Source organism: Phyllostomus discolor, chromosome 14, assembly GCF_004126475.2.
Source record: "Phyllostomus discolor isolate MPI-MPIP mPhyDis1 chromosome 14, mPhyDis1.pri.v3, whole genome shotgun sequence".
Taxonomy (NCBI): domain Eukaryota; kingdom Metazoa; phylum Chordata; class Mammalia; order Chiroptera; family Phyllostomidae; genus Phyllostomus; species Phyllostomus discolor.
Genome location: NC_040916.2, coordinates 47,950,157 through 47,963,608, shown reverse-complemented (window position 1 = coordinate 47,963,608; position 13,452 = coordinate 47,950,157). Strand labels below are relative to the sequence as shown.

At 44.4% G+C, this 13,452-nt stretch overlaps 2 protein-coding genes and 1 long non-coding RNA gene across 12 annotated transcripts in view; 2 read left to right on the top strand and 1 right to left on the bottom strand.

Annotated features, from left to right (window-relative positions):
- Nucleotides 1-259: 259 nt before the first annotated feature.
- C14H1orf189 (chromosome 14 C1orf189 homolog) lies at nucleotides 260-3,707 on the top strand. Of its 2 annotated transcripts, none has more exons than XM_036015393.1 (4): nucleotides 260-400; nucleotides 716-756; nucleotides 2,362-2,491; nucleotides 3,070-3,707. In XM_036015393.1, exons 1-4 carry the CDS (start codon nucleotides 377-379, stop codon nucleotides 3,169-3,171), a joined length of 297 nt encoding a protein of 98 aa, XP_035871286.1. In that variant the 5' UTR covers nucleotides 260-376; the 3' UTR covers nucleotides 3,172-3,707. The 2 variants fall into 2 exon arrangements, with proteins under 2 accessions (XP_035871286.1, XP_028358304.1); XM_028502503.2 differs by having other exon boundaries at nucleotides 260-409.
- A 2,349-nt stretch (nucleotides 3,708-6,056) lies between these two features.
- Nucleotides 6,057-13,452, bottom strand: part of LOC118498166 — a 9,547-nt gene continuing 2,151 nt past the window's right edge. The window contains exon 3 of the long non-coding RNA XR_004900686.1: nucleotides 6,057-7,301. This is a non-coding gene — a long non-coding RNA (uncharacterized LOC118498166). The remainder of the gene's footprint in view (nucleotides 7,302-13,452) is intronic.
- The window catches only part of TPM3 (tropomyosin 3), a 27,976-nt gene continuing 24,273 nt past the window's right edge, over nucleotides 9,750-13,452 (top strand). For 4 of the 9 annotated variants that reach the window (XM_036015387.1, XM_036015388.1, XM_036015385.1 and 1 more), the window contains exons 1-2: nucleotides 9,770-9,986; nucleotides 10,589-10,714. In XM_036015387.1, coding sequence (XP_035871280.1) covers nucleotides 9,873-9,986; nucleotides 10,589-10,714 — 240 coding nt within the window. In that variant the 5' untranslated portion in view covers nucleotides 9,770-9,872. Of the gene's footprint in view, nucleotides 9,987-10,588; nucleotides 10,715-13,452 lie in introns of all 9 variants that reach the window. The other 5 variants (XM_028502490.2, XM_028502489.2, XM_028502487.2 and 2 more) reach the window with 4 other exon arrangements.

Here is a 13,452-nt window from a genome sequence, read left to right as displayed (position 1 = left end):
AATTCATTTACAGTTGCTTTTTAGTAAAACAGGCATATGATATGTTCTCTGCACCTGCCTAATAGGGTACAGTGTGAGGATTTGCCTTGAAGAAATTGGTGGGACTGGGTACCATACAGGTATTCGATGGGATTGCAACAGAAGAAATCCTAAAATTGGGACTGTGATTCTTGCTCATAAGATTGCCTGTGTCACTAATAGAAGCCTGGAGAACCAGGATTCCTTTCAGATCTCCAGGGCAACAGGCCAGGTGACCAATCAACTAGTAGGGTCATTGTTGGAAATGGAAATGTTGCTATGACAACCGAAACCTTGGTGACTGAACCAAACAGAGCTCGCTCAGTCTCCCAAGACCATATCAAGCAAGTCTGTAGACATGTCTACGGAAAAGGTGACAAAGGTAGAAGAGGTATGCAGAATTGGAAGGAGGGGTTGGGTAGGAGGGGGTTTCCCTTGAGGTTTGTGAGAGAGGCCCTTGATGTAACAGGAATGGGAGACTATGTCTGGCATATAGTAGGTATTCAGGTACTTATGCCATACCAACCCCTACCTGTTCTCTCTGATCAATTCTGACAAGAGCAGAGCTAGCTTCCCACCTCCCTTAGGAAACTCACCCCTCTCGAAAGAAATATCTATGTGTTTCCCACTAGAATAAGGTACTAGGGGTGAAGTACTGGAGATAAGGACAGATCATCATAACTGCCTTTTCTTGCAGAGTTTTCAAAGGTCCCTGGGACTTAAGAAGTTGGTTGACAGGTAATCTCTGCTTCTATTTGTTCCCTTACCTTTCACCTTGACCTTTTACCCTCCTATCCTTGAGCCACCTCTCAGCTCTGCTTAATCTTGCTAGGGGCACATCAATAAGGAAGGCAGGTATGGGGGGCGCCAGAAGCAGCTGTGTTTTCACTAGCAGAGATCAGCCTCCAATTCCCCGCTAGGTTAGGCTGTATAGACGATGGTTTTTATTGCCCTTTGCTTACCATTCTCAAAAGGAAAATTGGAGCAAGTAGTTGTTGCCTGGCATTGTACTAATCGTGGTAGGGATGCAGTATTTGTTGAATGAATGAGAAAACTCAAAAGACCAGGCTCTATATTTCCTTTATCTAGGGTTAAGATTTTATTTATTTTTAGAGGGGAAGGCAGGGAGAAAGGAGACAAACATCAATGTGTGGTTGCTCTTGCATACCCCCAACTGGAAACCTGGCCTGCAACCCAGGCATGTGCCCTGACTGGGAATCGAACCGGTGACTCTGGTTTGTAGGCCTGTGTTCAATCCACTGAGCTACACCAGCCAGGGCCTTGGAGGAGCTTTTTATAAAAACACATACTTAGGTCCTAACCCAGAAAATCATGACTAAAATAGCCCAGGATGGGATAGGATAAGACTTCTTTTAAGATTTCAGAGGTATACCCAGAGAGAGCACGAATGTGAGGTAACAAGGATGCATACAATTTTAGTGGGATTTGAGTTTGAGGTAGCCCTTTTTACAAAGGCAGTTTGATAAAATTGATCAATTTCAATGTCACATACCCTTTGAACTAGCAACTTCTAGGAATCCTTCGGAAGCACTAAAATGTACACAAGCACATCCATAACAGCATTGTTTATAAAAGTGAAAAAGCTAAAAATCACCCAGCTAGTTAATATTATAATACGAAAATACTAGGCAGCCTTTACATAGAATGAAGGAAATCCCTATGTGCTGATGTGAAAAGTCCAACTTGTTAAGCAATACTGCTTATATAAATATGATTTTATGTAAAAGAATGATACTTGCTGGTATATGAAAAAACTTTTCTAGAGAGACATGAACTTGGTAACTTGAGAAGGACTAGGGCAGAAGAATGAAGCTTTTGCTTTTTATTTATTTCTGTATAGATTTAATTTTCTACTGATCTGTAAAAACTACTTGATTTTTAAAAATTCCATGGGGTTATTGGAGCAAAGGGTACACACTATATGATATATATGTGTATTCCTTTTATGTATGATTAAAAACCTTAACAAATGTGTCTAGACAGGGTTGAGAATCACCGGTATGATGGAAGGAATTAATCCTTAGGTTGGATTTGATACCCAGGTGTGCCATTAAGTGACCCTGGGCAATTCACCTGAACTTTTAGTTTCCTTGTCTGTATAAAGCAAAAATTAATATCTGTGACACATGGTTATTATGATGATTAAAGGACATAATGAACTTGATAGTAGGTTTTAAGCCGGTTCTAGTTACCCTTTCAAGGAGTTTGCAGTCTTCTGACTCTTACAGAGGTTTTTGGTGAAGAAGCAACCTCACTGACAGGGGTTTTTGTCTCCACTCCTAACTCTAATCCATTTAACCCCTACCACTATACCTGGGGCAGGTGGCGAAATTCACACACTCACTGTCTGTGGCAGATGACATTGAGCCAGAGGAGAAACCCTTATGCCACCCTAAGGATGAGGGATATCATGGTACAGGAGCTGGCACTGGCAAGCAAGCAACTACTGATGGTGAGTTCTAGCAAGAGTGACCTTAAGTCTCATCCACTACTGTTCTGTGCCTGTGCCCATTGGGATTCCCAAGCTCTTAGTCTCTGCCATTACTTACCCATTGTATTTTCCTCTAAGGTTTTCACTTTTACACCAGAGCATGAACTCTTTAATTCTAAATGCCTAAACTCTTTTTTGTAAGATTCTTTGCATTCAATTGAGGATGGAACATTACAAAGTTCCAAAGTTCAGTCTAGCCCTCATCTTGGTGAGACTCTGGGGTCTTCAATTGCTGTCATGTCACCATCTTTGTATCCCAAGTGCTGGCAGAGTTCCTGGTTCATGGTATGTTCTCAGCAAATATTTGCTGAACGTGGGGCTTCACCCCTGGAGAGAAATTGGCTTCTCCTCCAATGGTTTTGCCTCTTAGCTGCCTTTCTTTATGTCACAGCCCAGTCTAGATCCAAGAGAACATGACAGAGTGATGGGAAAGCAACCTGGGAAAGAGAATGAGAAAGGAGGAGGGGGAAGAGAATGAGAAAGGGGGTGGGGAGGAAATAGAGGGCAAATGTCACACTCTCTTCTGCCCTCCCCATCAGGTCCGGCAGGCTGCCCTACACCAACTGTTTGAAAAGGAGCATCAGCAGTACCAGCAGGAACTAAATCAGATGGGCAAAGCTTTTTATGTGGAGAGACTCTGATGCCATCTGAAACACTGTCCTTTCATTTTCATCATGCCCAGTAACCTGCCCTTCTTGAGCCCCTACCACCTGGACCTTCCTTTCCAAAACACACCTGGAGCTAGTCACCTGCCCACTCACACCTCTGAAGCCCTGGTGCTATTTGGAAAATAATCTATAAAACAGTGGTAAAAACAAGAGTGACACCTTGTGGTCAGAATGAGATATACAGTGTTGATGTAAGTGTGGGGAGGGGAGGTGGAGAGATGGACAATGGGAGAGAATCCTGATTTGGTTTAACAAATGAAGCTAGCTCTTAAACTGTTGCAGGGGTATCCAACCCATGGCCCAACATGGCTATGAATGTAGCCCAACATAAAATCGTAAATTTACTTAAAACTTTTAAGAGATTTTCCTGTGATTACGTGTTGCAATGTATTTAATGTATGACCCAAGACAACTCTTATTGTGGTGTGGCTGAGATGCCAGAAGATTGGACACCCCGTTAAGGTTCATACTTACACCACTTGGCTCATTCTTGCAGCCCTGAATCTTAACTTATTTCAAGAGTGCTCATTCACTGTTGTCTAAATATCTAACTTCCTGGATTTGCTCACCACCTCTCAGATCTCACCTACGCTGATTTTTTTCTGTACACTTGGACAGATAACTCCGAATGTAGCTATCAACCTACAGGCACTGCAGTGCTTGAGTGTCAGGAGGCCTGGGTTTTAGGTTTTAAGCCAGGCAGTTATTGTGGAATGTTAGGATAAGTCTTCCTTCTGAGCCTGAATTCACACCTTTGCAAAATGACAGCGTACCAATCTCAAATGCCTTCAGGGATCAGGCAGGTAATATAACAGATATAAGGAAATAAGTAGTTGTGGAATTTATAGGGACTGGAAAGAGCAATAAGTCTAAAGTCATTCAAAATGTGAAGAAAACTGGAAAAGCACTGCGTATAAGAGTCACTTTACATTCAAATGACATCCCAAACCAGAGAAATACACCCCCACCCCACCCCCGCCATTAAAAAATAAAATAGAACTCCCATTTCCCACCCCTTCCCCTTTGGGAACCATTAACTATGGAGAGACCCCCATTTTGCAGTCAGTTACAGTTGCCTCAGCACATCATCACTCTGATGTAATCACTCAAACGCTTTTTCCTGTTCTCTCTCGCCTTCTACACCTAAGTTGGTCATTCGTCCTTTCACGTTGATATTTTCCTGCCCTCAACTTCTTGTGGCTATGTTTTCATGGCAAAACTTACACTTTTTCTTTCCCCTTTCCCACAAGTCTGTCTCCATCCCTCAATGTATATTTTTCATGTCAACTCTCTTCAATGTATATTTTTCATGTATAGGGTCCATCCTGCTCCCTATACACCCTACTGATGAGCACAGAGAAGCAGCAGGGTACAGAGGGAAGAGCACAGGTTGGAAGTCAGGTGTGGATTCAAAGTCTAGCTTCCCCTAATTGTTGTCACCATTTGTAAGTTAATTCTGTGAGCCTCAATTTCCTCTTCTGAAACTGGGGACAATACCCGTCTGATAGGACATTAAGAGGATTAAATAAGATAATGTATGTGGAGAGCAAGCCCAGTGCTTGGCACACAGTAAGTATGCCCCCCTTTTCCCTCTCAGGAGATTCCCTGTGACCCAGGCACATCACAGTTCCCATGTTAGTCCCTTTATGCAGCTCAGATGTAATTCTCCATTCTATGCCTGTCCCCATCTCTGTCCTATATATCCATTCATTCATCCTCTAGCCCCTATCAGCCCTGTTTCCCAAGCCCTCTTATCTATAGTCAATAACTAACTACTCATGAGGTCTTACACCAAACTAGACATGGAGCTCACAGGCTGATGGGAAGGCAGGCGTTGAACAAGTAATGACAGGTACAAGGAGTTTTATAGGGGATGGAACCACATGCACGGGGTGTGGATTCAAAGCACAAACCTGAGATGGTCTCCAGTTTCTTCTGCCTGTCCCCTGCCCTTGGTTCCCAGCAGGTCCATCTTGCCTTCACTTCTTTTCGTCATCTCTCAAATCTCTCCCTGCTGCCCTCTGCCTCCTACATATGCGCAACATAGCCTGGCGTTAGGAGAAGAGGCTTTAACACAACATGTCCGGGTTTGAATCTTGGCTCTGTCACTTACTGCCTGTGTGGCTTTAAGCAAGTTGCTTTAGCTTTCTGGGTCACAGAAGTAATGCCTATCTTTTCGGGTTGCTTGTATAGATTAAATAAAGCATTTAGCAGAGGGGTGGTACACACTGTCCAATAGATGGTAACCCAAAATGACATTTTCCTGTTGAAGGGGACCAAAGTTTTGCCATTCAAAATGTGTCTTGGGATATTGACTATAAGCTGATCATTATGAAACAAAAGACTCAGAAAGAACCTTTGACCCTCCCCCTTTCCTACCTAAGAGATTTGGATGGAAAAGCTGCTCTCAGAAGGAAATCTTAGCATATGCACCTTAGTATTAGATAGGAAGGATCCAGAGGCCTGTTGACTAGATTCCCCGGTGTAAAATCAGTATCCCAGTGTGTTCACTCTTCTCACCTACCTGTAAATTGCCTGTTTTTCCCACATGAAATCCCAGACCCCTGCTCCCTTTTCTCCTTTGTCCAGAATGGCATATAAGCCTCAACTGCCCAATGTGTTTCTGGTCTCATTCTTATGGCACCCCCGCACCATGTGCATTTGTATAATAAACTTTCGACATTTTTTCCTGTTAACCTGTCTATCGATTTATCAGCTCAGCTAGACTTAGAAGGTAAGAGGGAAATTACTTTTTTAACCCTCATTCTATCCCACAATAAGTTTTCCTTTATATTCTCCATTAATGGCTACCCCTCACTTCCCACAACACTTCCTCACCAACCCCACTTTTATTTCTCTCTCCTCTGTTCATTTGGACCCACAGAATGCCCCACCCCCTCTGCCGTGATCCCTGACCTTGGCCTCTCTCCCCAGGGCTTGTCAGTGCCAGGCTGGTTCCAGTATTGGCAGGCTGGCCCCCCACAGAGCCCATGGCCTCTGATCCTCTCTACCTAGTCTGTCTGTTCTCATCACATCAGCTGAGTAGTTCACCCTATCATACCCATCCAGTCCCTTTTCCCTCTGTGATTGCTGCCTCACCCAGCTCCTCTGGTTCAGAATGGCTTAATCTTGTTTGAAATAGCTGCATAGATGGTAACTCCCAGGAGAGCTAGGAAGCTTCCATCAGAGGCCATCTGATGTTTCTGCCTAGTTATGCCATCCAGAGTCTCCTTTTAAGAGAGCTGTTACTCTCCTACATCAATATTCCTGTCTACCTCAGTTCCCCTAGTGCCCCAAACACTGAAGTCCTTTCAACTCCTGCTAGTCCTTTTCCCAGCCTCTCCCTTCAGCCTCTGGCTCTCCAGGATGGTTCAAGGTTCCCAGAGAAGAGAACTACAACTTAAGGAGCAAGGGTAAAAAGGAAGGTCAGGAATGTAACAATTACACACAACCCCCTACTGAGAGCCATAAAGGAGCAAGGACATTAGACAACACCATGGGTGCCTACCTTGGGGCTTATATACCCATTTGTTGTCTTCGCCTGGAAGGCAAGCGCCACACAACAGGAATTGACTGGGGCTTGGGACAAGCTATTGATCTACATCAAGGGCACTGTGGAATTGGTATGTGTGTGGAGGGAGGAGGGTGTTCAGACTAATGGGAACAAGGACACATGGAACAGGCCTCGGGGCTAAAGCAGAGCATCCTCCTCCCACACCCAGACTCCACCCAAGCCCCCCAGTGCAGCTATAACTTGGGCTCCTCTCTGTCACAGTAGAAAGAAGCATCTGCGTGCCACATGGCATTCAACAGACCTGATTCTCTTCAGAAGAAAGATCTCCCAGAAAGTAAGCAGGCTGGAAGACCCTTAGAGCACCTAACCCAGGAGTTGTACAAAGCCTCAGAAGAGGAGAGTCCTAAAGACTGCAGGTTGCTTCCTGACAGAGGGGGTTTCCTCCCTTACCTTTGATCTTACAAAGTCTTAGTTTCAATCAGCCAGGCAGAGGAGACCATAAATCTTCTTTGGAGCCCAGGCTGGAGCTGCCAGTAAGACAGGTCACTCTTCTCTTCTGGACATCCAAGGGTGACTTTAAGGAGGATCCCTGGAGGACGTGGGGAGAAGGTGAGAAGGGGCAAAATGATGGGAAGAAGCAGCCAAGCATTCTAGAAGTTTCTCACTTTTACAGCTACTCGTTTGTAGCACTTAAGAGCAGAAAGATTCCAGAATGATGTCCACTGGAAAGCCCTCAGCTGTCTTGTGGAAGTGCTTTGGAAAGGTTAGAAGTTCTGCTGGAAGGATAAAGTGGGATGTGCAAGCCCCCATGCCCCACCCCCAAAAAGCCCTAGGACAGCTGGAAGGGAGTTGAAGAGAGCAGGTGGCAAGGCTGACAGGGAGCTGCTGACACTCCTGATCCTCTGTGTGCTGGGGCCGTGACATCAGGGGGAGAAGCTCTGAGTGGGAGCTTTTGGGAAGGATAGGTGCCCGGATGTGGAGCCCTGCCAGATATCCTTCCTGGTTTAGGCCACCGTGATCTAGCAAAGGCCAGGCACCAGTAAGAGAGGAGCTGAGACAGGGATGGCACGAAGGTCAGATGAGTAAGAACAGGCTGTCTTGGGAGGCAAAGAGGAGTCAGTGCCCTTCCCCAAGGAGATGGCCCTCATCTAACCATGCTTGGTACCTGGTGTCTCTTCTCTGTCCTTTCTTTGCAGTGGGGAAGAGGCAGATGATCACCAAAGCTCTCCTGCCTGTTTCTGTGTGATATGTTTGATATTGGGTTGTTTAATAGGAACCAACTAAATGTCAAACATATTCTTACAGCAGTGGGCAATTTGGCATCACACTCTCTCCAACCTCTGGGACCCTGGGGCTTCTATCTTTTTTACCAAACCTTTTCTTTCCAGGACCCCTTTGGGAACAGCCTACATGGATTTCACTGTTAAGCTGGAGGGCTGGTGTGATAGCAGGAAAGAACTGGCATTTATCTGAGTATCCAATCTTCCTATATCTTGCCCTGGCTGGTGTGGCTCAGTGGACTGAGTGCCAGCCTGTGAACCAAAGGGTCGCCAGTTTGATTCCCAGTCAAGGCACATGCCTGTGTTGCAGGCCATGTCCCCAAGAGGGGGTATGTGAGAGGCAACCACACACTGTCGATTCTCTCCCTCTCTTTCTTTCTCCCTTCCCCTCTCTCTAAAAATAAATAAAAATATCTTTAAGAAAAAAAATCTTCCTATATCTTCCCCTTGTACCAAAAGCGATATATCTTTGATCTTCTCCTGTACTCGTGTTGTCCTCTTCTTTATCCAGTGTCTAATCCCCCCCTTTGTTACCCACCACTTCCTGACCCTGGGCCTGTCTTGCTCCTTAGTCCCACAGCAGGAATTTTTGATTTCTCTTTCCTTCAAGAGTCAGCTGATGGTGGTCTATCTGCCAACTACCTCTACTGACTGGAAGTTCTCAAGAGTGGGCTCCAGTTTGGCCTTCTGTCTCAGTTTCCCCTATTGCTGGGGCTTAGTATTAACACTACCCATCTATCGTGACATAATGACAAATTAGAGCCACCTATATCCCTCCCTCATAGCTCTGGTCACCTTGAAAAGTGTCTCCCCATCCCCTGGTATAGTCTCAGGTTGCATGGTGCCAGTATACTGGAACCAACTGCCACCTGTCAATAACAAGGCTCCAAGTCCAAGTGGAAAAATGAGCATGGCCTGGAACTAGGCTGGGGAGAACAGAACTGGTAATGATGATGAGGATGATGAGTGTGTGCAGCGTGGGGGTGGCGGATCTGAAGGGAGCAGAGGGTGAGAAGAGAGGGAGTGATACAGATCTTGGTCTGGGTGGGTATCGACATTCTATTTAAAGATCACTATGGGGGAAAAAGGACGTGATCCTATCTGGATTACTCTGACTCTGCCCTGATTCTCTCCACCACCCCACCTGATGCTCTGGGATGGCCTTTCAGATCCCAACCCTGCATTGTTAGTCCTCCCCTGTGGCTTTTAACGGGGAGGAACGGAGGAATGTGTCTCCCTGCCAATTAAAGACTCTCGAAATAACAAAGTAATTTGATCTGGGGGATCTGGGGGAATTGTCAAGGATCATGAGTGACCTCCCCTTTCACTGTTGCTCAAGCTTCCTAAATACCAAGAGTCAAAAGGTAAAACCCAACCAGTGGAATTTGATCAGATCCAACACATTTCCAGGTGAGGGTAAGAGGAAATTGAAGAGCAACTAGGACCCTCTGAGTGAAAACTACCATTCCAGAATTGCCAAAGTGCCCTCCTCTATTTTGGTGTTCTCCCCTCCCCTCTCCTTGCTCTTTTAAAACACCCATAGAGCTGCCCAGAGTGAGTGGAAAGTTTCAGGGTCAGCATGAGCCTGTCCCCTCCCCCACTTTCCATTGTCTAAACTCAGCCTCAGCTGTTCTCAATTTTTTTCTTTGCTGGTGATGTCAGTCCATCAAAGTGTCTCACCCTGTGTTCTCCCAGGAGAACAATGATGGACTGGAAGGAGCCTGAAGGACCATATTAGGAACAAGAGGTGGAGCCATGAGCAGAGATAAAGGCTCAAGTCTGGGGGACTCCTACTCACTCAGCCAGCAGCACCTCCCTTCTTGCCCCAGTCTCCAGTTCCCCGTGTTCACAGGTGAGCTCACAAATAGTCACTGCTCGCGATGGAGGCCATCAAGAAAAAAATGCAGATGCTGAAGCTGGACAAGGAGAATGCTCTGGATCGGGCAGAGCAAGCTGAAGCTGAGCAGAAGCAGGCGGAAGAAAGAAGTAAACAGGTAGGCACTGGCACTGGTGTCTCTCACTTACTGGCGAGCAAGACTGTTCAATGGAAGAATTTTCATGGAAAAGGCAGTGACCACTGGTACCAGCTCCTTATTTGGGTGGGAGACACTCATCTACTTCCCCAGGCTTACTTGGATAGGCAGAGGACAACTAGGGTATTTGACTCAGACTACTTGTGTGATCTTGGGAAAGTCAGTGGCCCCCTTCTAAGATACAGTGGGTCTCCTTGATTTAAGAGGGAGTAGATCACATTTTGGAAGAACACTTTTCTAGAGGAAAAGGTGGGAGCTTGGCATATAGCATCTCTTTGCCCTTAGATGGAGTTATAGGCACCTACACCTTAATTTATTTATTATCCCAGAGTCTTAGAAACCCAGCATGGCTTGATCATCTTAGGATCAGAGATAATTGGGTCATAGGCCAAAGCCAGCATAATTCCTGGGGCAGTTGGCTGGAAGTGACTAGAGAGAAAGTACATCTTTCTGGGGAAGATAAAGTAGAAGCTCAGCTGAGGGGTCTGTCAGGAAGATCCCAGGTTCTGAGCCTGCATTGTTGTGTATGTATGTCTTGTGTGTGACTCTTGGGGCTCCTATAGCTAGAAGATGAGCTGGCAGCTATGCAGAAGAAGCTGAAAGGGACTGAAGATGAGCTGGACAAGTATTCTGAAGCTTTGAAGGATGCCCAGGAGAAACTGGAGCTGGCAGAGAAGAAGGCAGCTGATGTGAGTATTAGAGAGGTGGGGGGTGGATTTCATCTACACATATAATATCTTCATGTTAATATGACTAAATTGCAGACACACTGGGACATATATATACTTGTGAATTCACAGAACATAAGACATAGATATCCACATACATTTTTGTATATAATCACATGCTGACACACCCTTGGAATGGCGTATACTTTCTTTAGACACAGAAGTATTTCTTTTTTGTCTCACTCCAACCTAGGAATTTAATTATCTTTCCTAGGACCTGGACAAAGGAAAGGGACTCTAAGTTCAGACTGCTATCACTTATCCTACCTCCTCCCCCATGCCACATTCTTAGCTTTTGTTTCCAAGGCTTGGCACATAGATACGTGTATTAATAGGGAATCTCTCATCTCTTAACCGCCCAGCAAAGCCAGCTCAGATTTCATAATGGGGCAAAGAAGGTCACATTGACCCTGGCCCTGTCTGGGTTTATTTATCTTGGCCAAGGTGGACATCTGCTTTTATGCTATGGAGATGCCATAGGCAGCATTGTTCATGGGGCAGCAGAGAGAACCTTAGAATGACAGACTGTAATAGAAATAAGACAGAATCTTAGATGTCGGGTAATCTTAGAAGAGGGTAGAGGCATCTCTATCAGACCTTACTCTGTCGTCTTGACTAATTATTCAGCTTCTCTAGGGCTGAATTTTCCCATTTGAAAATAAGATAAATTCTCTTTCCACTTTATTTTCTCCATAATCACTTACTTTCCTTCACCTTCGACCTTGAAGTTTACCACAAAAATAAATGAGAGACTACTATAGAAAAGTATCATAGGAATCTTAACAGCAATAACAAAAATAATGTCCTCTATTAATGGAAATACTCAATTCTCAGTACTGAATTAATAGGAAAACAGGGCCCTGGCTGGATAGCTCATTTGATTAGAGCATTGTTCTGATATTCCAAGGTTTAGGTTTGATTCCCAGTCAGGGCACATATAAGAATCAGCTAATGAATGCATAAATAAATGGAACAACAAGTCAACGCTTCTCTCTCTCTCCCCCCCTTCCTCTCTCTCTCTAAAGAAATCAATAAATTTTTAAAAAAAGGAGAATAGGAGCATGTGTTTTTAAAAATTACATTTGTTTTTGGAAAATAGCTAGAAAGACAGAGTGGGACATTCACAGATGTTTTCAAATCCTCATACTTGGCCTTTTTGCTGTTAGGTTTCTGATCTCCTCTGTGGTTTTCCACCACTTTCAGTGGCCTGAGGAAAACCACAAAGCAGATCATATACATTACATATATTCATAATTTCCACAAGGTTATGCCACTGTAAGCTATTGATTCACCCTTCTCATAAAATTGCAAAAAAACCTCCACAGGTTACCCCTAGGGCTTTGGGCAAGCGCTTGATGGCCTGCTGTAGTTGCCTAACCTAACCTAGGTTCTAGGTTTAAATGGATAGATCATTCCGGTTCTAATAAACAGGCATGGGGGTAGTTTTTGTAAACTGGGACAATGCCAGGTTAATAACAGTTTTGTGAGATGCTGGGTAACAAATCTCTGGGAAAATCCTTAGACTGAAATAGTATGTAGGCTTGAGCTGGTGTTAACAGGAGCAATGAAGAGAACAAATAAGAAGTCTAACCTTGGGATCTTGGGAGAGAGTGACCTAGAGGCTCTAGACAATATGTAAATATCATTGTAAAGATACAGAATTTCCTAGGGATGAATTCTGTCCTGTTTTATGTGTGTGTGTGTACACACACACATGTCTTCTTCCATCTATACTCAGTATACTCATTTGATATACTCATATGTATAGCAAATATATATATATCTCACATGAATATATACATTTGAAAAAACTCATATTTACATAGGAGTCTACCAAAAACCATTTTAAAATTTTTTAAAGATTTTATTTATTTATTTTTAGAGAGAGGGAAAGGGAGGGAGAAAGAGAGGGAGAGAAACATGTGTGGTTGCCTCTTGCACTCCCCCTACTTGGGACCCTGCCCACACCCAGGCATGTGCCCTGACTGGGAATCCAATCAGCGACCCTTCGTTTGCAGGCAGGTGCTCAATCCACTGAGCCACACCAGCCAGGGCCAAAAACCATTTAAATATGTAAACTCTGTGTTAAAAAAGAAACTCATTCAACTTCTCTTGCCTTTGTTAGCTTTCCCACCAAGTCAGGAGGCACCCTCAAAGATATGAGATATGTAGAACAAGAAATAAGAAAGGAAGGCCAATGGCAGGAGGCAAAAATCTCTTAGGTCTGATTAAGATGCAGGAAGAAAGGTTTCTTTTCTCAAAGCTGGGGTCAGCAAACTACCACCTGTGAGATATTAAATCCTACCTCATCCTGGTTTTACGCAAAGTTTTATTGGAACATTGCCCTGCCCATTCACTTACATATTGTCTATTAGCTCTCTCCCTATAAGGGAGTAGTTAGCACACCCTATGGCCCACAAAGCCAGAAATGTTTACTATCTGGCCCTTTACACAAAAATTTTCTGACTTCTGCCTTAAAGGGTCAAAGAAGGAAAGTGAGGTGTTTATAGCAATTGGGAAAAGCCCTGAACAAAGAGAAGGCAACAAGGTTTAAAATAGCCAGCAAGGGTCAGTCATCAGCAATATGATGTATGCATCTTTGTGGGGAGGGTACTCTCCAATACAAGGGAATTTCACAGATCAGTTTCTGCCCTTGAGATTAATGAACTTGTAAAGAGAGCATATTACTTTGATGTAGA